This window comes from Apteryx mantelli, chromosome 1 (genome assembly GCF_036417845.1).
Source record: "Apteryx mantelli isolate bAptMan1 chromosome 1, bAptMan1.hap1, whole genome shotgun sequence".
Taxonomy (NCBI): Eukaryota; Metazoa; Chordata; class Aves; order Apterygiformes; family Apterygidae; genus Apteryx; species Apteryx mantelli.
The window spans coordinates 163,452,375-163,475,637 of NC_089978.1; the positions used below are offsets into that span (position 1 = coordinate 163,452,375).

At 43.1% G+C, this 23,263-nt stretch overlaps 1 protein-coding gene and 2 long non-coding RNA genes across 3 annotated transcripts; 2 read left to right on the top strand and 1 right to left on the bottom strand.

Moving 5' to 3' along the window:
- The first annotated feature begins 6,902 nt into the window (after positions 1-6,902).
- On the top strand, positions 6,903-12,024 carry LOC136993890 (uncharacterized). The gene is made up of 3 exons (XR_010886153.1): positions 6,903-6,967; positions 7,613-7,764; positions 11,578-12,024. It is a non-coding gene; the product is annotated as an uncharacterized lncRNA (long non-coding RNA).
- A 208-nt stretch (positions 12,025-12,232) lies between these two features.
- RASD2 (RASD family member 2) lies at positions 12,233-21,214 on the top strand. The gene is made up of 3 exons (XM_013947600.2): positions 12,233-12,886; positions 16,967-17,246; positions 18,814-21,214. Exons 2-3 carry the CDS (start codon positions 16,976-16,978, stop codon positions 19,341-19,343), a joined length of 801 nt encoding a protein of 266 aa, XP_013803054.1. The 5' UTR covers positions 12,233-12,886; positions 16,967-16,975; the 3' UTR covers positions 19,344-21,214.
- On the bottom strand, positions 14,564-19,124 carry LOC136993889 (uncharacterized). The gene is made up of 3 exons (XR_010886152.1): positions 19,047-19,124; positions 18,740-18,908; positions 14,564-14,763 (listed from the first exon to the last, which is right to left on the bottom strand). It is a non-coding gene; the product is annotated as an uncharacterized lncRNA (long non-coding RNA).
- Positions 21,215-23,263: the final 2,049 nt, after the last annotated feature.

Below are 23,263 nucleotides of genomic sequence, written 5' to 3' on the forward strand. Positions count from 1 at the left end.
AGTGGCTAAAGAGACACTTGAGAGAAATAGCAGGCAGCAAATCAGTCTTGGCTGATGTATGTCTATGTATATCAGCCAGAGAACTAAATGCAAACATAGCCTGAATTATGCATTGGTCTCTATCACAGCCCTGAGAGGCAATACATCCTCTTTGTACTGTCTCTCTGGTGAGATCCTAATTGGTTAGGAAGGTGGCTATTGTCTCAATGTGGTAACATAATCCGACAGTTTGAATAAAACTGAGGGATATCTCCAGCCCCATATTTGGTTGTATGTGGTATTCCAGGACCTCTCTATACAACAGCAATAGGACAGCTATGGAATACAAAACCTTTAGCTTAAGCAAGAGTTAAAAACTGGATTGCTATGTATTTCTTAACTATTTATGGCTTTGTATGATCTTGCTGGAGTCAGGAGTGACATGCTGCAGTCTTAGGTTTGCCTAGCTACCTTCAGCAATAACCAGAGGAGAGTGACAGTACCTGCCATTTCATTCTCATGGCTACCCATGATTTTCACCTTAGTGTCATAACCTGGGGGTGATCGAAAAAGTAGACTGTAGGGAGTTTACAGACCCAAGACATTGAACCTAGGACCTGTCAGTGCAGGCTTGCCTGCCTACAAGGTTTAGCTAGCCCAGGTGCTAGTGAAAAGATCATAGCTCTCTCCCTTCCTGTAAGTCCTGTGAGGCTGGGTTTACTCTGGGCAGGCTCTAGCAGCTACCCTCTGACAGTGAGAGCTCAAGTCTGTCAGTTGTGATGGCCCAGCAGCCATCATTATTTTTCTTTATTTTCCTTTTTTTTTGTTTGGTCTACAGGGGTCAAAGATGAAGAGGCCTAGGTTTCACCTTTAAGCTACGGCCACATTCAAAGGCATTTTGGAGTCACCTTACACTAGGAGGAACATTCTCCCTTTCCCAAGTTCTTTCGTGCAATGGAAGAAAATGGTGTGGCCTGCCTCTGCCCGTACTCATCTTCTGTTCAGCGGTGATGGGATGAGGTGGGACATGACTTGTGTTCTCAACCTTTCTTGTGATATGATCCCCTCTGGAGGTGGTGGTGCATGGTGTGACTGTCCCTCCTCTCCCTTCCCTTCACAGATCCTTTTTCACCAGTCCTGTGAGCTATGACCATGCGCAGGTTGGCTGTGAGACAGAAGTCTGGGCAGGGGAAGTCCAAGGTACTGGAACGACCTCTTCTGCTACTGTGAGACAAGACCTTGCCCTCCACCTCCCCTGCCCATCACCGCAAGCTGAATTTGTGGTGGTCTTGCTTATGTTTCGTCTCAAGTCTCTCTTTAGCTGGTATCTCTGGTGGACTTTCAGGCACTTTTTTTTTAACAGCTGTTAATGGACATCCAAGACAGCTTGTGTAACTGCTCCACTTCTCATATGCACATGTGGACATATACCTTCAGAATAGCCTGGATGAGCTTGACATCTCCCTCTGTCACCTCTCCCTGCTCTCTCCTGTCCAGAGTATGAGAAATGCCTGGAAGTACTCCAAAAGAATTTGTAAGAGTTAGCTTTGCTCCAGCAACCCATGTAATAAATGCCCTGAAGCTCAGTGCCTGGAGTGCAGGAAAACTGAACCCAGCTAGAGATGATTTATGTAAAGAAAAAAGCAGTCTAGCCACAGGGCAGGTAGTGACCGGCTAAGCTTTGCCTGGCCAAATGCTCCTCACACCCTGTGATGATCCACACTTAAAGAAGCTTGGCTATGTTAATTGAGAACCATAACAGGGCACCTTTGGCAGGCCAAGGCACTGAGGGATATCAAAATGTTAAGGCCTGGGCAGCCAAGGCTTTATGCTTATGTGGCAGGTAGGTAAGAAGTCCTAGCACCTCTGACTAGGTGCTAATGAGACACTGAAGGTATTTGCAGCAATGTCGATACTGCCTCACCAACCATTTTGAAGCATGAGTCACCTCTCCCAGAATCATGAGACTGGCTTGCAAGTTATTAATATTTATTATTTAATTGAAAATAAGTAGAACTTGTCTCCACTTCTGAGGCTTTGGTTCTGTAGGATTCATTTAAGCAATACTTCCAAATTTTCTCTGTAAGCAGTAAGGCTAGAAACTTTGGTTTGTGTTTGTTTTGCTTTTCCTGCTTTAAATGAAAGCTGAGATTTCTTTCTCTTATCACAGAGATCCAAATCCAGGACTTGATCTCATCAGCTGTTAGGAGATTTATCATAAAATCACAGGGATTTGCGCTGGATATTGAGCAGCCATATGCTAGGCTCAGTGCAGTGCCCTTTTGCACATCTGACCAAGCTGCCTGTCTGTCCACTTTAAAGCTCTGCCTGCTGGCAAGAGTTTACATTAGTTCAGACAGAGTGAGGACATCAGATTTATTCCCTGTTTGTCCTTTTCAGTATTCTGGAATAAAATTTGTCTGTCATGACAGATACAGTTGATAGTGGTATCTGAAAAACTCATAACTGAGGATGCAATGAGCAAAGGCAACTGGTGAAAGCAGACCTCTGATCAGCCCCATATGCCGCTCTATACTGGAAGAGCCACTTCGAGATTCATTCTGCAAACAAAACCCCTGGCTTCTCTTCACCTTCCTCCTTTGCTTCTAATGGGCGGAGAAAAGAGCTTCTTTGCTGTTCATCTGAAAATGGTTAGTGCTTAAAACCTCCATGCTTCCTATTGGCAATGAGAGCAAAAACTGTCATACTTGCTCTCGTCTTTGTGCCAGTGCCCTTGGAGCTGCAGAACTGTGTTTCAGTGATTCGGGTCTGGAGTGCAGAGATTTGCAAGAGCAGGTGTTCTGAGGCCCACTAAGTGTCTACAGCACAGCTGTCAGGGTGTTATAATTCCTATTTAGTAGTGCACTCTGTAGTCAAGGCACCTTTGCTTGAATGCTGATGGTGGCCAAGAACACTGACCTAATAACCTCTCTCAAGACAGGCCTGTGTGTCCCCTGATGGGCAAGGATAGGGTGAAGGGTGCTTTGGAGGTCCTTCCTATCTCTGGCAGACTTCTGATTTCTGCTTAACCGTCAAGGATTTGAAGTGTTGGTTTGTTGAGGCTTTGTGCGTGTGAGAAGAGGGAAGTGCCCTTTCACACCTTCCCAACCTGCTTGTGGTTATATAAGCCTGAAACTGCAGAGCCTGAGGTTGCTATGCCAACTTCCATCCCTAATTCTTCCCGTCAGTCTCCCCATCTGTACAACGTCATGGTTCCGAAGTAGCAGGAGCACACCCTGGAATGATCCACCAACAGCAAATGTTTTGCTCCATTGGTGGGACAGATTGAAGGACTCTGGGAGGCATATGCACCTGTTGCCCTTGTGCCACCAAAGAGTCACCATGCCAGCATGAACAGTTTTCAGCAGTTTCACTTCAGCATCCCAAGTGTGTTAGCTTCACTGCTGAATTTGTTTTCCTGTCCTCACTGGCAGCATTGAGCCTGTGCTCTCACTAGCCAAAGGGACTGCAAGTGTGGCATGAACCTTTGTGCCTGGTTTCCTTTCTGTGAGATTAAAATAGCATTAAGTGCTTTTCGAAGAGACTAATAAGGAGAAATTGTTATTTCCAGGTACTTATAAACTGCCTTCAGGCACAATAAAGAAAAAATCTGAACTCCTTTTGTTCTTCCCCTTCCCCTTTCCTTAGAAAGGGCAATATATAGAACTATACAATTTAGTAAAAGGGTCAGATCCTTGAGACAGAACAAAAATGCAAAGTGGGTAAGGTCCGTACTGCATGAAAAGGGCTGGCAGATGAAGCAACTGAGTTTTTGCATCCTATCCCAATTAGCAGTGATTTCCAGCAGTGAAAAAATTCTTGGAGTTATTCTCTTCCCTTCCCTTTCTTTGTTTCACCTGCCATGTAAATCACAGGCCCTTTTCTCTATACTCCAGCACTATCAGGAGTGGGAATCCTGATGGGTTAGTTTGCCAGTAATTAAATGTGTCCCTTCTGTTCATTTCACAGATGTAGTTGCCCTCTGCTTTTAAGTAAAGCACAGGTCAGAGCCAATGGGAGCCTCTAATAATCTGGTAGTCTCATCCGGCACTGAAGACAGAAAGTTTTGTTGCTAATTGGATTGTTGTGAAATTGTCTGAAGAGGGACAAGCTCCTTTGAACGGAGAGAGGCTTGGAGCATATAGAGTCATGGAGAAGGTAATAGGTAAATTTATACTTCTGTACACGTTCTCTGAGCCTTCAGCCAGAACAAACACATAGAAAATGCCTTGGGTCTGATTTCCTGTGGCTCAGCAGCTTGCTTAGTCATTTACACCAGAGTAAGAGTGACTTTGATATGCTTTCATATCAGAATAGTAGCTTTTTATATTGTTAAAACTAGGGTGCCAGTCTAGCACAGCCTCCAGCCTGACCAGAGAACACAGGCTTGTTGCAAGAAATGACTGGTGTTACTCCGGGGCTTATGCTGTGCAGAGGATCAAGCCAAAAGTTCAGGGTGGATTGTCCTCGCCTTGAAAACTTGCCCTTAAGGAGGTAGGCAGTGGCAGTATTGGCTCCATACAAATAGAGCTATTTGTAGCTGACGCTGAAAAATCTGAACCTGTATGTTTACCCAGACTCAGATTCCAGATCATCGTCAGATTTGCAGATAGAGGAACCAGGCTGATTCAGGAAAATTCTCCAATTTCATATTATTTAAAGGAGCCCATTGAAATTTGCCCCTGTCAGTAAATACATGCAAATACAGAAGTTTTAGTCAGAGCTCTGTTTTGGGGGGGTTTTTTAGTTAAAAAGTAAGATGCCAGTCCTTTCAGCTGCAGAGAAAAATCTGACCCTGCAGCAACCTGAGAGCTTTCTTCTTTCTCTTGCTCCTCTTCTCTGTTTTAATCTTGCAATTTTTAAGTAAGTTTCATGATTTTGAGGATCTGATACATATTTGTGCAGCAATTGTAGCTGGCAACACTGCCCTTACAAAAACTGGGCCAAAGTGGCTTTGTGCTCTGTTTTTTTCAAGGACACAGATGAGGTTCTCAATATGTCCATTAACTAAACCTCCCTGGAAGATTTTGGCACTCTGCACTGAGTGTTTGTTATACCTATGTCTCTGTGTGCTGTGTCACCTCCTGGCCATATAGCTAATGCCTAGTATTGGGGAAGAGGAGATGAGTACTCTTCTTTCCAGGCTTGCTGCCTGGAGGCTATTATTTGCATAGTCTTTTGTATACAGATACAACTCATTCTGCCTGTGCTTCAAACTGGCCAAAAGCTATATAATCTCTCAACAGAGCTGATTAGCTCAGGCTCAGCAGCTCATTAATGATGGCTGCTCAGTTTCCAGTTAGTCTGCAGTGGGCAGGGGGAGCTCATATCTGGAGAAACTCACCCTGAGTCACCTTAGACTAATCACCTAAACTTCTCTGAACATTCAGTTTTCCCATTTGTAAACTGATAAAATATTTATGTTCCTGCTCCATAGGAGGGACTAGCCTAGCTTCCCCGATATTTGCAGAGCATGTGGAGATATTAGTAAAAGTTACACTAAGAGAACATAGTATTACCATTATTATAATGGATTTAATCGTGAGTACATGATTGTAGTCCTCTGAGAGGCGAAAACAGAAAAAGAACAAAAAGAAATATAAAAGAACAATCTGTCATTCTCACCCATTCTTCTCCCTGGAATTATTCTCATTCACTGACTTCCTTTGTTTATAAATAAAGGTGTATAATATCTCTCAAATCAAAGGAATGAGGCCTTTTTCAATCCCCCAAAATTCCTTATTTTCTTAATGAAAGGAACATTAAGAAAAGAACAGCTATTGTAATTGCATAGACTCTAGCATAGGACTGGTCCAGTAGGAAGAGGAGGGCACAGTCGTAATTAACCCTGTACAGAGGACACAGTGCCCTAATTCATACGGATCATCCCCATGTTGTTCTTGCTGTAAGTAATCACAGTGAAACCAAGTACCATATAAAAACTGTGTGGAGTCATGCAGATGTAAAGCCAGTCCTATCAGCTTCAGGGAGGCAGCCAAAGAAAACATCTTAGTACTAGAAAGTTTTCGTCCTGAGGCTCTGACTCCAGGAAGATGATCAAGGGAATCATCAAAGCAATTAGCTTGTGGTTGTGCAGTCCAACACCATGGCTTCAATGAACAGAGGTGGGATTTAGAGAAGTCTGTCTCCCAGGCACAAAAAGACTATGATATTGGTGGAGTTGTGCTAGGAGGACCTGTCTGTAAAGATCTTCAAGTTTTATGGAGGAATTTCCTCCATCTCTTTCCTGGAGAGACAAGTACAGATGGAAGGGGTTGGTGGTGTTGGGATAGGTGTGAGAAACCAGATTCTTAGAGTAGCAATTTTTTGTCCTCACCAGCCTCCCAACCATGTACAGTTCCTCAGCTTGCAAAGCAAGCAGGGCTTCCGAACATGTGTGATTATATGGACCAAGGTGATCCCACATATAGTGACAGGAGTCAGATTTGCCTGGGCTATAACAGCCACTTCTTAATGGGAACCAAAATAGAATTGCTGGTCACAGGCAGCATCACGTGTGCTACAGAGGGCTCTGGCTTGTCAGTCTATGTTTCATGCATTTTTCATGCATCTCTTCTTGTTTCTATGCCATTTGTTTTGTCTTTGTTTTCAGCTGTATCTAATGAGCTTTCATTATCCTTTTTTTCAGAGATTTTTCTGTGAAGGCTTACAGTGCTCTCCTCCCCAGTCCTCTTCATCTTTTCCCAACTCCTCCTGCTCCTCTGCTCTCCTTAGTTCTTCATATTCCCATCACAGGCACCTAGTGACAATCATCTTCATTGCAGGTAAGAAAGACAGAGCAGATAGATAGTAAAAGGGGAAAAGTGAGGGCATATCTTGGGAGGCCAAGTAACAGCAGTGGGGAAACAGCTATAGCAATGGCCAAAAAGGGATCATTTTCCCTCTCTCTCTTTTAGAAGCACTGGGACGGTATCAGCCAGAAGAGAGTTTCTGGATGGACCCCTTCGTACCAGCATCATTGATCCAGGTCAGTGGCAGGAGAGATGTACCTTGACTCCATCCTAGGCATACAGCTATCTGTCTGGACACAGGGTCCAGGAGCACCTAGAGAAATAGAATGCTGAACAGAGACTGAATGTCGTGATTTATACCTACACCCACTCCTTCCTTAAGGGTTGATACAGCACTCTGTAGTCATTGTCAGGTGAGTACATGACTTGTCCTTCAATTCAAACAGAATCATAGGCTACATGGATTTGGTGGGGGCCGCTTTTCCTCCATCAGGGCCTGGAAGACTATAAACCAGCCCCTCTTGGTAATCACTGAAGGTACAGAAATTACTTAACAGTGGGGGTTTTTTGTGTGTGTTCTACCCTGAAGCTTTTTGAATATATTTTTTCAGCTTTAATTTTGCTTATTAGTAATTTTGCAAAGATGGAGAAAGCTTTTAAAAGTTTCAATAGTGGGATAAGAATGAAAGGGTGCATGTGTGTCTGCTGAGGAAACCTGGACATGATGTGTTCTTATTGGCAAAAGGAAAGGAGGGAGACTGGAAATGCAATCTTCTCAAAAATATTTCATTAAAAATGTAATTAAAAAATGATTCATAGCAAACACAGCAAATAACAGGTGACTTGGATGTTCTTCATAACACTGCTTTTCCATTTTCCAGGGATCTGAGTAAATATTATTAACCCATTTTGCACCCTGGGACACTGAGAAATTACACAAAGTCATAAACAAGTTTTGTGAATTGACCAGGAATATAAGACAGGCCACCATTTCCTCAAATGTGTGCTTTCTCCAGCTGCCTCTGAATCCCAGGTATTGCTGTTCTCATTTATAACTGATGATTATCACTTATTTTCTCAATTACTGTAAGACCACCGGAGACCCCTTCACCAAGTTTAAATGCCAGGGGGTGAAGACAATGCAGGGACAGTAATACTCATGGCTGCTAATCTACTTGCAGTTCAGAATATGGCTTGGAACCTGCAGTTTACTGACTCCTGAACAATAACTTTTCAGCATTGCTTGAAGGGAGGGGTACCAAGCAGGAGGAATGAATGTAGGAGGGAGGGAGGGAGGGAAGGTGAGGGGGTGGAAGAATGAGCCTGCTTTACTGAGTAATGAGGGGAATGAAAATGAATGGGAAAAGAGAGAGAAAAGCTGGTTTAAATATTTAATCTCTCTTGCATTTGCTTTTGAAGAGGAGACAAAAGCCTTGGAACATCTTTTGTCTTGAACTAATTCTGACCAAAGCTGAATGGCATGCGATTGTCATTCCTGTCATTTTCCTTAAGGCAGAGAGAAACAGATTGGTCCTGCTGCATCAGCCCATCACGTCAGTTTCAGTCTCCAGCCGTGCCCAGTACCTGGGGCTGCAGAAGGTGTAAAAGACTAATGACAGTGATGCACTGCCCCATGAGCCCATGCAGTCATAGATCCTGGTGCTGTGGTGATCACTCTGTGTGTGCACCGCCCAGGAGAGTTGGCCCCATGACCCCAATGAGAAGGCTGTCAGTTTGGTCTGAGGAGGCTGCACCTCTCTGCAGAGAGGAGGAAGCTCCTCTGAGGGGTCTGCTCTGAGGCACTTGCCAGTTTGTGTGTCCCACCAGAGAGCAAGTCACTTCATTTTTGGTCTTCACCTGTGTTTGGAGCCAGGAAGCTGGCGCTAGGCAAGTCAGTAGTATTTTTCCCTTCTCCCTCCCTGTTCATCTGTAAATCTACACAGCCTCTCCCTGAAACCTCTCTCCCTCTTCCCTTGACTTGCCCTCTCAGGTCTTCCTTCTCTGTTCACCCATGGTCTAAGCAAAGCCAAAATAAGCACAGCTGTCTAGTCCACCAGCAACAGCTGCACCTGCAACATCTTCTGCAGCTAAGGCAGCCCTGTGGATGAGCCAGCAGGACCCGCAGGCCAGCCTCAGAGACAACAGCTCATGTTAATGAGTCTCTGCCTCTGATCCAGTATATAGAGCAAAGTCACTTCCTTTCAGTTAGTCCCATATAAAACATGCTGTTTAGCCATCTGCCACGTGTTCCATTTCTCTTGTCTCTCTTACACTTGATGCCCAGCCTGCAGGACTGCACCACAAGCCATGGCCAGTGTCACCCAGAGGGGTATGCACAGCTCCTCATAGGAGTGGTGGTTCTCTACAGCTGCAGCCTGTAATCCTCTGTGATTGCATTAACCAACTAAAACCCTATCTAGACTACTTGCTGAGGCTTTCTTTATAAACTGGGGAGTAGGAGAAGGAAATGCCTCCAAAGAGTAATTCATTGTATGACTGGCTTTTAAATTGCTAAATATCTGTAAGCTCTAAGAAAGGTTGATAGTCTCTGACTAGCTAGAGAAAAATGCTAAGATGGGAAATATTTTCTGTTATCTGACAATGGCTTTGACTCGTTCCATTGGGAACTACCTGCCTATGCACAGAGGTACGACAGCAATTGTACTTACAGAAAACAATATCACAGCACTACAACTCAATGTAACTTTAGTTTCTTTGCTCACTTCTGTGACTTCATGATCTGGATCACTACTTACATGTCTAATGTACTTATAAGGCCTTCCTTATCAAAATAGGAGAGCACCACATCATCTCTGATCCATTTATTCCTTTTGTAACACTAAAAACAAAGAGGTGCTGTCATCCTTACTTCTCAGATGGGGGCAGGTACAGAAAAGAATTAAACTGACTTCTCCACAAGGGTCCCTCAGGAGTCTTGGAGAAGCAGGGAATTTTGATCTCTGGTCTCCTGAGCACTGAGAGAAGGCATGAAATCCTGGTCTTTTGTCAACTCTTGAACTGCAAACACACCAGAAAAACACAGCAAGCAAACAAAAAAAGTACAGCAACAGCCCTCAAGCAGTCTCAAGGGTCATAGTTGGCAATTATGTTTCGAAGGCTTACTTCAACAGTAATTTATTATTTTACTAGCCATTTGCTGAAAGATCAAATAAAACCAAGGTGCCTAGTCAAGTACATTCCTATTTTGATATAACTTGAGGAACTTGATTGGCTAATTTAAATGCTGGAGAAGATAGCTCAGTGTGAATGTGGGCTTGGTGAAGCCAGCTAGGCAAGTCTTTTGAACATGGTTTATAAAAGGACTTGAGTAGGCTGAGATCCCAAGCAGATGAGATGGTCTTTATGATGACTACATTTCTTTTTTTTTCTGGCAGAGAACTTGTGCACTCTGTATTTCAGCTATACAGATGAAAGTGGAGTTTATTCTCTGTAGCACAACAGGACTTGACCTCTTTGCTAATTCTGCCAGCAGCAATTACTCCCATGGCAATGATACTGGGATTCAGGTCCCTTGCTGTTTGAATATAAGCTGCATATACAGTTGACCAGCCACCAGAAGATGGCAGCTCTTGGTCCATACTGATCCAGGTTTGGCCTGAACCAATGACTTAGCAATGAAAAACATCATATCTTATTTCAAAAAATTGTCTGAGCCATAAAATGGCTACTCCACTTTGTGCCAAAGAGAAAAGATTCAGGAACTGATGAAAGAGTCCTAGTATTGTGTTCTAAAAAAAGCTGAGCTCAGGTTATGGCTCATCACCAGTTCCCTTCAGTAACCCTTGGAAGAAGTCAGCACTATTTCAATGGTGTTGTGCCAAGCTATGCTCATCCTTCCCAAATTTAAAGCTGTCTGTACTGGGGAAAAGCCAGGAGATGTCGCTTCCTAAATGTGATCAATGTTGTGTTGCCTCTGTTAGCCTGAGGGTCCCAAATCCCCCTCCTGCTCAGGCATAACCTTGGTAGGAGCTGCTGCTTCTCACAAACAGCTCTCTTCTGTTATAGCAGGACCCACCTCATAGCCTGTATTGCGGCATTCAATTTCTGCCTGCACAGAGAGATGTGCACATGTGCATACTGACAGACATGGCATCCTTGTCAACAGCTGCTGATCACCACTGTGCAGCACCGGCAGAGGAGAGGCAGATACTGCAGTGGAGACATAAAAGCTAGAGGCACTCGACATAGACAGTTGTGCTCATGCATAATGCCTGAACATGGGCTAAGGAAGGAACTGTTATTCTGAGGATGACAACAGAAATCTCACTGTGCTTTGAGGCTGAGCTGTGGTGTGCAGAGAAGGTGATCTTGCTGCATGGAGGAAAAAAAGCAAAGAGTGTAAGGAGTTCTTTGTAAAATAGCAGGAATTCCAGGCGGGAGGGTTGTCTCAAGATGAGGCACGCTTCCTGATGTGGTGGCAAGAATCTTTTTGTTCAAAGAAGAGTAAATTGGCTTAAAGAAAAAGAGAGAGTATTTTGAGAGACCTGAAACTATATGTGGATTAGGGAGATCATTCTCCTTTCTATTTTTTTATTGCCAAAGAATCTTCAAAATCTCAAAGTATTTTTCTTCCTCTTTTTTCTGATTAAAAGTTGTAAGTGGGAAATGTTGAAATAGTTAATTTCAACACTGTCAAATTGAAATTCTTTGATATCTTCTTTCAAAACAGCTTTGTAGATCTAAACTATAACTTCAGTTCAAACAGAAGAAAAATTGGAGTCAATAAATGGTCAAATATATTGCAAACAATATTTACTTTGGAGTTGAATCAAGCTCCCTGAATTCATCCTATTTTTTTTGTTTCTTTTATTTTGCTCCCCACCAGTGCTCCCTAGTTTCACTTTGTCTGACCTTTTTCTTCACTGTTTTTCACCAAACCCAAACATTATTACCCAACTCTAATTTAGTTTTCTATTTATTTAAATATTAATAAAATAATAGGAATTACAGAGTTTCCTTATTTCTTGATCAAAGCCAACCAGCATTCCTAACATAATGTCATGGAGGTTGAGGGAACAAGAGAAAATATTCCATACGGCAAAAGAGTTACAGGAATTATGGACAGAAAGCCCTTACACGGGAAATGAGTCAGTTCACTTCTGTCTAACAGAAAATATTAGCACAGAAGTAAAGAGCTTTTAGGAACAGCTTATGAATTTACAGCTTGCAAAGTAAATGAAGTCTCTGTCTCTGTTACACACATATACTAACTCATCCCCCCCACACACATATGTACACATCTCTTGTGGAAAGATGGAGAATTTGCAGTCTGGAATGCATATCAACTTTCTGTTTAAAGGAAAAAAGAAAAGATTTTTCAATAGGCACAAAATCCCACCCCCTCAGCACCCCTCCTTCCCTTGTCTGACACTGACTACAAGGGAGGAGTTGAGCCAATTATCAGTGAGTCCTACAGAAGGAAAATCTGCAATTTGCCAGTAGTGAGAGCAAGAGAGAGAGAAAGGCAGGGAGGGAAGAAGAAACACGTAACTGGCAAATGTAAAGAAAAGCCCCTTTTCGCCTGGAAAGAGAACATTTTTAAACAAATCTCAGATCAGAAAAAAACAAGCTAGTGGCAGGGGAGTGCCAGGTAAGACTCAGGGAAGCATAGGTTTAGCCCCACTGCCATAGACAACTTCCATGCCCCCCATGATTTTTCCCCATAGGGTCTGAGGCAGCATAGAGGCAGGGTGGGCCAGACAGATGCACCCACAACGCTGTACGACTAGGTGTCGCTCCAGAGACCCTTTTCACCCAGTGGAGCCTGAGAAGCACAACTTGCAAGAAAAGACAGTGGGAGTGGGAGACACTCTGCATCTCCTCTTGAACTGAGGCTGTCAGGAGAAGAGCTCATCTCGTCAGAGGGAAAAGCTATCACTGGTTCTGAAACCCGTCTTGAGCTCATGTCAGTCGCCTGATCCAGTAATTACTATCCATGGGGGACCGTCCCCTGCAGTCCTGCAGTCCTTCCCAATCCTGCTAAGGTCCCAGAAAATATTGGTAAAGAACTAAGCCCAGAGCAGCAACGTGGGATACAGAGAACAACAACCTTTTACAGCAGCAGCCACCCCTGATTAAAACCATCAGCTTCATCAGACTACACCAAGACCCAGGACTTCTTCAAAGAAAGAGAGGTAAGAAAGTAGCATGTAGTTTGGGATAACAGTCAGAAAAAAACATCCCACAGGAGTAACATTTGTGTGCATGAAAATTCAGGGGATGCTAGCAGTGACACACAAGTGGAAGGTCCGTTATGTATGGTACAGTTTGCTTCTGCCTATGTCTTTTTTAGCTGGATGCAGTGAATTACATAGGGATGGTAAGCAGAAACACAAACAGTAGGTGAAAACTGTGGAGCACAAGAGAGGTGCTTCAAAAGGCTACTAATGGATGGGGACAGGTAGGGAACATACCCAGATGTCATGACATCTCATTATGGGAGGATTGAAAATTAAGGTATAAAAGCTTTAGGCAGGTTGAATGAAGAATCTATTCCTTAGATATCTCTCTCTAGATGCTCAGGATCAAATTTGTCAGCACCTCACTGCAATTTAGACAAGCACTCTTCAGAGCATGCAAAAGCAGGTGTATTGTCATTCAGTCTGAAGTGTGTCTGCAAACCAAGCCGTAGTGGTTAGCAGGTAGAAGGAGACACAGGGAATCAAAAGAAATGGGTTTTAATGCTGATTTTGGAGAGCTGTTTCAGCACTCTCTGTATGCCTGAGCCTTCTCCTTTATTAAGTGGAGATAATGCTCATTGCCTGCATTTCTATGACATTTTGAAATCTCTGTGATATAAAATACTAATGTAAAGATTCTACCATCAAGCCAGCACACAAACCAAAAGGTACCAATGGGAATTAATTTATACTTAAGCATTTAACAAACTGGAAGGAAAAGATGTAGATTAAAGCCAGCTGGAGGTTGTTTGTCTCCTCATTCTCTTCAGATTGATTTTACTTTATTTAGTACATGAACATGTGGTGCTTTTCTATTTCCTTTCTTCTGTCTTTAATCTTTTGCAACACAAGTCCCCTGTGCTTCCCCCACCACCCCGGGTATGAGAGTTGAAATTTCTCTCCATTTCAGAGGAAGGAATAAGAAAGATTGTATTCAACTAGGGAGAAACTGGAGCGGGGGGATAAGAAGAGAGAGCACAAAATACAAAACTAAGCTCCTGGTTCAACAGCACACTTTGAGTCAGATTTGCAGCAGAGGTGATGAGATGAGTAGCAACTCTAGGAATCAAAGTGCTGAAAAGCATCTTTTAACTCCATGTGAAATGAAATGCAGTCAGGAAAGTACAGGAATCTTCTTGACTGAATGCCTTGACAGACAGAATGAGGGCAGCATAAAGTGGCTATTTAATACCTTAAACTTTGGATGCCTTCACACCCCTTCTTCCTCCTCAGTGCATGTACATCTTTAGGGCAAAGTGTCCCGAAACAAACACACATCTGTCAATAAGGTTTTGTTTTTAATGGGGATGGGAGGCAGTGTGATTTAGTGACCAGAAATGCAAGGCTGAAGAAAGGTGGAAAGGAGAAAGAGTTTGTACAATAGGAGTCCCGGAGTCTGTTTATGGTCCTTATTTGTATGATCTTGGGTGGTCCCCAGCTTCCCTGTGCCTTACTTTCCCCATCTGTGGATCAGTGATGGTGTCAAGTCTTTCTCCTAGGTGTTCACTGTAAAATGGCATTAACTGAAATTCAAGACAGTGCAATTTAATTCAAGGTAGAGGACAGAAGTGCCTCTTAGAGGGACTGAATTAAAGGTGCAAAAATAATCTTCCAAGCAGGTGCAATGACACAGTTCATCTCCTTTGCTGTGTGATGGGTATTTCTGTAATTGTTCGCAGCTCGGTGCTTACCTGTCAGTCAGTAGTATAATTTGTTGGATTCTGGCTTGTAAAGGTGCTGAACAGGATCAGGTCCCCCCATTGTGCAGGTTCTGTACAGGACAGGTAAGATGCTTGCTTAAAAAGCATATCCATGTTCACTCCCAGATGCTCCTGCAGCAAGTTGTACAAAACTGATCTTCAGCAGGTGTGAATCAACATAGTCCACTTGCTCTCATGCAGCTATACCAGTTCAACTCACTTGGAAGAGCTGACACATTTTTAAATACTGAACCTGGGCCATAGAGAAGTTCGAGGGTTTTCTCACAAAATCTATTTCCCTGCTTCTCTCTGTCTGCTAAATAAAGCTCAAGGGAGTTAAGGAACTATCCCAGAGCAGCTCTGTCACCACTTGACTGGCCCATGGAAGCAAGACAGTACTGGACTGGCTATGGGGGAAAGGACAGAGCCAGTGGACATGACAGCATTGTTTCAGAGATGAAATGTGGTATTTCTGCACTAATGATGTGTTCTGTCCTATACAAAACATACAGTCCAGTCCAAATACCGGGCATGCTCCTTGCTGTCTATCCTGCTATAGCATTCTCACCTATAGTACCAGGCCTGTACTTCTGTGTGTGTGTGTGTGTGTGTGTGTGTGTGTGTATGTGTGTGCGTGCGAAGTTACAATCTGACATTACTGTTGGCCTCTAATATTGTACTGTACTCTCCTCTGAATTTAATTTAGAGTGTAAAAGTTTCCCTAAAGAAAACATTGCATTTTCTTCTGTGCTTTATATGGGGCTGAACATGCTGCCAGGGTGCAGCAAATGATAGCAATAATAATAAATAATAATGTTTTGTTGTTGCCTTGGGCTATAGTACAGCACTTGTAAGGATGCTGGCTTCTTTATTTAGCACTGGCTGTATCTGCTTTGGTACTTTGCACGTGTTAAACAAAGTAAAAGATTTTACGCTTTTGACTCAGATAAGTATCAGCTACATAAAAGCTTGGGAGATAAAATTTGCTCAAGAGAAAAACAGGAATCCAAGTCTGGATTGAGAAATGATCTTCCAGTGTACACAGAGTGCTCAAATTGTAATATTAAATAAACAACACCTAAGTTAAATAAGCAACATAGTGGGAACTTGATTTTTCTTTAATAAGATCCTAATAACTAAAATAAACTCTGTCCAAAATGTGCCTTCTTTGCTTTGATCTGACAGTTAGCTTTCCACACACTGGAGTAATATTTTTCCTTTCAGGGCACAATGCACTTGCACTTGTACATGAAAAATGGCTGCGCAATCCTCATTTCATCTTTTCTTTTCCTATCAAAGTCTCCTGTACCTGAGCACTACATCAAAATGTGATCTCCAAGGTCTTGAGACTCATTTTACTTGTCAAGGGTCGGAAGTATTGTCTGATGGTTACATGGCTGTCCTTCTTTTCTTCTGCCTGTACTTAGCACCCTCAAAAACTGTGATACCTAGAACAGCTGCATATGTATAAAGACTGAACCTTCCATGAAATGGGCATTTCTGCAAAGCTGTCCACTGCCAGCTATTCTGTTGCAAGGCAATGGTATTTGAAATACTGATAGTTTGTTCATAGGGAGTTCCCAACCAAACAATTAGATTAAAATCTGGTTTGCAAAAGGTTATTGAAGGTGAAGATCTTTGAATTTATCATCAGCCAATGCTATTTTGTGCCTCCAGTTCCCTGCACTGGCAATATAGGTTGTGTGGGACAGACCATTTACTTAAAGTCACTGAGATGTCTAGCTACCACTAATGTCAAATGTGATTCTTGTAGTCTGTCTGATTTCTGGCTGGTGTCAGAAAATTAGTATCACAAACAGTTTCTACTTAGGCACCCAAAGTGGTCCAGGTCTTAATGGCAGCTGCAGTGGATGAAACATATTGGGAGATCTGACCTCTGTCTTTATGCATCTAAAGGACAACCAAGTTCTACTGTAAAATCTGGTAATGTCTAAGTGACACAGATGGTGAGAGGGAACCTGGTGCCCAAGTTCAGGCACAGCTGATAAAATTAGCCCTTAATGCTTAACAAAAATAGCAAAATACAATTCAAAAACATAATCTTTTCAGTGTAAATGTCTTCATTTTGATATGATTTTAAAAAACAAACAAACAAACAAACCACTCCCTGGAAACAAGACTGAAAAAATGAAGCCATTTCCAGTGAAAAGATTTTTTTATGGACCATTGATCTGCTAACCAGGACCAGGCATTCTGCTTTACACAAGGGAGAAATACAGGGTTCTCTTTGACTAGCTTGTGCTAAGGAGCTGCTCTGCTGTGTCCTCCACCTAGTTTCTGGTCTTTCCTCCAACTCTGCCATTTCCTGTCTCAGGAGCAAGCAATGATGAAGACTGTGGCCAGTGGAAACTGCACCCTGAATGTGCCAGCCAAGAACTCATACCGCATGGTAGTCCTGGGAGCCTCCAGAGTAGGCAAAAGCTCCATTGTCTCACGCTTTCTCAATGGCCGGTTTGAGGACCAGTACACTCCCACCATTGAGGATTTTCACCGCAAGGTCTACAACATTCGGGGAGACATGTATCAGCTGGACATCCTGGACACCTCTGGGAATCACCCTTTCCCTGCTATGAGGAGGCTTTCTATCCTGACAGGTAAGAAAGTGGAGGAAGGTTTGCAGATGGGGAATGATGAGTGAAAGATAGTAACAACAGACATTAGCTTGAAAACTGTAGCCTTAAGATGACTGGGTTTTGGCGATAAGAAGCATTTGGGAGGTAGCTAAAGGGACCATTGGATGTTGTTGCAACATACACCTCTCTTGAGAGTTATTTCATGGCTGGGATGCTCCAGATGTTGTAGGTCCCACAAAGGAGTTCACTGAATGAAATTATGAAATCAGGATTTCCTACCTAGTTTATTTCCCTCCTCTGCTACCATCTCCTCCTGATTGAGTATTTCTTATTGCAGTCACAAATGAGTGGTTGAATAAAACCTCATAGGCATAAAGAGCAGCAAGGGGCAAAAGAAGCCTGTCATTACAAGACACAAGCAGTGAAAAGCAAATGTAAAATGCACAGAAAAGGAATTCAAAACAGGAAAAGCTCAAAGATTTTTTTCTTAAAAGTTCCAGTTTGATTCCTTTGATTTGAAATTCCAGTGGAAAAAATCACTCTAAGGTTGTGTCTACTTTTAGCCTTTCTCCTTAGCCTATAGTTAATCAAATTAATTAGAGAGGAAAAAGGGAAAATGGTGGGCTTATTTTAAATGTTCTCATTGCCAAGCAGTTCCTGTCGTGAGGTGATGTATTCTTTAACTGTGAAAGTGACGGTGGAGATGTATTCAGCCACAGCTCACGAAAAAACTACTTTCCGGACCTGCTATCTACACTTCTGACTAGCCAGTGAAACATGAGGTTCACATCAGACCAGGCTATAGTCTGTGTTGTATGGGGTCCTAGTGCTGATTTCTGGTGTGGGGATGCAAGCTTTTGTCCCTGAAAGCTCTCTTAGCACGTTCTACATGAATGCCATTCAACAGGCAATGATTTGCGTTATTTTATATTTGCAAAATGAATTGTAAGTCAGGAAATGTCAAAAGGAAATGCCAGGGGATCTGTGTTATTTATACATTTCTTTTTTTCCATGGTCTGTTTCTCTTGAGCAAATGAAACGGCAGCAGAGCACTGAACACTGGGAAACCTCTCAAGCCTGACTCAGGCATTCAGGACTGACTACATGTAAATCTTCTGTTCAGGTGTTGCTTCTTGTCTTGTACAATCAAAAGATCAAGGCTGAGTGGCTACTGGTTCTCCAGTCTTCTTAGTATCAGAACACACTGTGTTTTAGAGAGGGATACAGATGAAAGGAATAAAAAAGAAAAGCAGTGCTGCAGAGCTGAGGTAGAAACTTACAAACGACAATATAAATAGGCAATAGCAGCAAGACCAGTGCAACCTAGAAACACATACTTGGATATGCTAGAAGTAACATCACAGCCATAAGTCATTTCCACAACACTACAGAAAGGAGGAGGGAGTTGAATTAGAAGAAGAACTGGGATTAAAGTACCTCAGAGTGAAGAGATTCAAAAGACAAACAGGACCAAACAGGAAAAAATGTGGGGGAGGCAATGGCAGCAAACTTACCGCTTTTTTAAAGTTAGCTCCTCTGACAAAGGCAGCGATGAACAAACCTTTATGGTTTCCCTTTTCATTTGCAGGGGATGTTTTCATTCTGGTGTTCAGCTTGGACAATAGAGAATCCTTCGACGAGGTCAAGAGACTCCAGAAACAGATCCTTGAGGTCAAATCCTGCCTGAAGAATAAGACCAAGGAATCAGCTGACCTCCCCATGGTGATCTGTGGCAACAAGAATGACCACAGTGAAATCTTCCGCAAGGTGCGTTCAGACGAAGGTGAGAACCTCGTCTCCAGTGATGAAAATTGTGCTTACTTTGAAGTTTCAGCCAAGAAGAACACCAACGTGGATGAGATGTTCTATGTCCTCTTCAGCATGGCCAAGCTACCTCATGAGATGAGCCCTGCCCTCCACAGAAAAATCTCCATCCAGTATGGTGACACTTTCCAACAGAAATCCTTCCGAATGCGCCGAGTCAAGGAGATGGACGCCTATGGCATGATCTCTCCTTTTGCTCGCCGGCCAAGTGTTAACAGCGATCTGAAATATATCAAATCAAAAGTTCTCAGGGAAGGTCAATCAAGGGAGAGGGAGAAATGCACTATCCAGTGAAGGCGGCTAGCCAGTCTCTCTGAAGTTGTCATCCATATGTAGTGCCTTAAAGAAAAACGGTCTGCAGAAGCCCAGAATGGGCTCACTGGGTTCATCCAATCGAGAATGCCCAGCATGGCAAAAGGATAACTCTTCCTGAGGGTTCTACTGAATCATGAATGTAAATAATATTGTTCTTGTAAATGACTGGGAAAAATCATATGCCCGATATGTGACTGCATTTCTTTGTCTTTGTAAAGTAGTTCCTCTTCATTGTCCTTTTTGTCTAAAGAACACAGACTTGAGAAATAAAGAAATTTCAACCTCATCCCTACAAAGACAGTAGGTCAATAATGCACAAAAGGCATTAACAGCTACCCCAGTGTGCAGCTCTTGCTGAGAGAGAGAAAGATACCATAGGGCAGTACTGGAGGTGCAGCTGTGGGGCAGGAGATTCCTTGAGCAAGGATGTGTATGTGTGTGCGTGCGTGTGTGTGTGTGTGTGTGTGTGCGCATCTGTGTATGTTTTTGCATGCATGCGTGGAGCACTCCTCTAAAAAAATGGGACTTACATTTCTAAGGACAACAATCTTACTGAGGTTTCCTAGATTGGGAGTGGACTCTGTATACAAACACATGATTCTGCAACCTGCATTCAGAAGGTCTTGTTTTTACGTTTGCTGGGACAGCTGTAATTTGGCATTGACAAGAATGTTGTTTTGTATTATTGATTTTGGTTTGGGTTTGTTTTTTTATTGTCTGGGGGTGGTTTCCTAGCAAAACCAGATGGCAAGTGTGTTTGAAATGAAAAGTGTCTAATTTTTAGAAATAAAAGGTGTGTTTCAGCTGTAAATCTAAATAATATGTACACTGATTGAAAGTGAAATTGTACTGTAAAAAGCCAATACATTTGACTGGTTTGCAAGCCTGGTGTGGTATTGTTTCTCACGGCAGCCATACCAACTCTGAACATCGTAGTACAAATGCCACCCTTTGCCTTGCTGGCCACTGGAGGAATCGTTCCTTCTGTCTGCCTGTGACAGCTGGGGCTGACTAGATTCGCATGTTGACTTAGACCATTTCAGAGGCAGGATTGGGTTTTCCTTCAAAATTAAGAACTGAATGGATGTGGCCTCTTGATCTGGGACCAGCTCCATTATATGTCTTCTGTTAACATCTAGTCATTTTGTTCATGGTTTTACTTGATATCTGATAAAGGTTGCCTCAGTGGAAACCTTTGCACTACAGAAGTTCTTCAGAACAGAAGCTTTGTGCTGGCTGTCTAAATAGGGGTGAACTGGCCAAATAAACCTGGGACTGCCATTTACTTCTTCCTTTTCTCAGTCCAGTCCAGGCTTCCTTGTCTTAAGGTCTCTCCCTGTCCTACTTCTGGCTTTATTGCTCGGTATGCTAGGCTTCTATATGCCCTTAAAGCCAAGTATATTCTCTCAGATATGAGCTTGCCACTCTCGCTGACTGGAATGAGGCATGCATGCATAACTGTGGATAGAGCATGGCCCCTGGACTGTACTTAAGAGTAGAGCATATATGTTATATATACCTCAGAAGAGTGTTCAGATATTCTTATCCCTCCCTCACCATCAAATTCTCTTCTTGGCTGTATCTGTCTTGCTGTATCCTGGTCAGAGCTGTGACCTAGTTCATTCTGTAATCTGACAGGAAACCAAGAATGATGAATGTCTGTGAAAATTAGCCTCTGAGAGTCAAAATCTTATCATCACTTGTCAGCTCCACTCTTCACGGGTACTGTCTATCGACTGGTAAAATACACTGTTCTTTTATCCCTGGTGCCAGGGCAACACCTTTCTAATTGTTTCTCCCTCCCTATCTATAAATATGTACACTGTTTATGATTAAATTTGTCTTATTTATTAGCCGTGTCCTGGTTTGTTTTTACTGTCTCCAAGAATAGTGGAGAAAGTCCTAGTTTTTTTGTTGTAAGGGGGCAAGTGCAGCTGAGCAGGTGAGTTCTGAGTTGAGAGCCCTGATGAGACAGTAAGTTCTGGAGGAGTATTTTTTGTCTTCCAGACTCCAGAGGCTTGACATTGCCCTTGTTGGAACAGAACTATGTCTATATCTATATACTTATATTTATATTTATCTATCTATATCAACATATATATACAGATATATTCCCAAGCAGAAGCAGAAAGCTACTCTTCCCATGTTGCATCTGACACAAGAGGACAACAATTCTTTCCTTCCCACACAGGGCCAGTGTGCTCATCCCTGCTGGGATTTAATGCAATCTCTGTAGAGACATCACCATTGCTGTCATCAGTCTTTCAATCTCACCATCTGCACTTCTCAGCTGTGTGAGCCTTGGTTGCATAAGGCAGTCTGCTATTGAAAGGCATTAACCTGGGCTTTGCTTTGCAATGACTTGGGAGCTGGAAGACAGGCTACCCTGTTCAAACCAAAATGGAACAGAAGTGCTGACAGAGGATACAGGGCAGATGAAGAGGCACTTTCCAGGGGTAGGCATAGTATGAGCCTAATGTGGCTAGTAATCACAGAATAGTTGAAGTTGGAAAGGACCTCTGAAGACCATCTGGTCCAACTACCCTGCTCAAGCAGGGTCACCTACAGTAGGTTGTCCAAGACCGTGCCAGTTGGGTTTTGAATATCTCCAAGACTGAAGGCTCCACAGCCTCTCTGGGCAATCTGTTCCAGTATTCAACAAACATCACAGAGAAAAAGTGTTATGTTCAGACAGAATTTCTGGTGTTTCAATCTGTGCCTGATGCCTCTTGTCTTGTCACTGGACAGTCAGCTGAGTAATCTGCTGGACTGCTTTTATTAGGGTTGTTTTGTTCATTTCTATTACACTTGACTGTCTTTTCCAGCAAATCCCCCTTTTGTGCCTCACCCTCCCAGCCTTGGTAAGCTGTAGAGGGTTTCAAGCTGTCAGGGAAGATCCTGACAGGAGAGGAGACATAAAGCCTGAGCATTTAGCAATATGGATCATGCAGCAGCTTAACACTGCGCTACTTGCCTTTCCTCTGTCTCCAGAGGAGAAAGAATGAATCTTCCTTATGTAGCTCATATGAGGAAGACATGAGCCTTGGCCCTGGTGAAGATTCCCTGGAGAGGGTAGGAATACCACATCCACATTTGGTAGGAAAGCAGAGGTGAAACAGAGCAGCACCAGCGATCAAATTCAGCATGCACACTCAGGCCAAGGTAGTGCATCCCGATAGAGATGCCCTGCAGTCTGCTACAAGGCTAGTGCTCATCTTCATTTATCTACCAAGTAGTTCCCTCTTCAGCCAGCTTGCCAAATAGGAGAAATATGAATTTAAAACAGGTGCAAAAATCCACATCCAATTAGATCCTGTTGATCTAATAGCATTCTAATAAACAAACACTTTCTGCTCAAGATGCTGCTGTAACATTCTGCTTCCCTACCATCCCCCTGAGCACATGTTCACCTCCCTACAGACTCTCCACCCATGGGTATGACTATTGAATGTGCCCGTGGTCGAGCACTGGGACTCATGTGCCACACAGACCCAGGCCAGAGGCTGTGAAAATGGAGAGAGAAAGGCATGAGCACTGGCCACCACTTGGATTACCAAGCTCCTGAAAGCTAGAGGAGAATTCCTCACACTACAGCTAATGTGCTGCATTATTGAGCCTACAGCAGCTCTCTCTGGCATGCTGCATAAAGCTAAGTTTCGTAAGTGCCTTCATAATCACTAATATTCTGCTCTGGTTTTACAACATTGACCTTACAATTATTTTCCCCACTGTCCTTCAATCTCCATAAAGACATCAGCTTTCCTCATCTGTCCATGTCCTCCCGTTCCTGTCTTTTCTGCCACGTTGGGCACAAAGTCATCAGGCACCAAAATTAAACGCTGTGCAGAGGGTGAGGAGGGCAAGAGTTGGCATGGTCAAAGGGCAAGGAGTGAGTACTA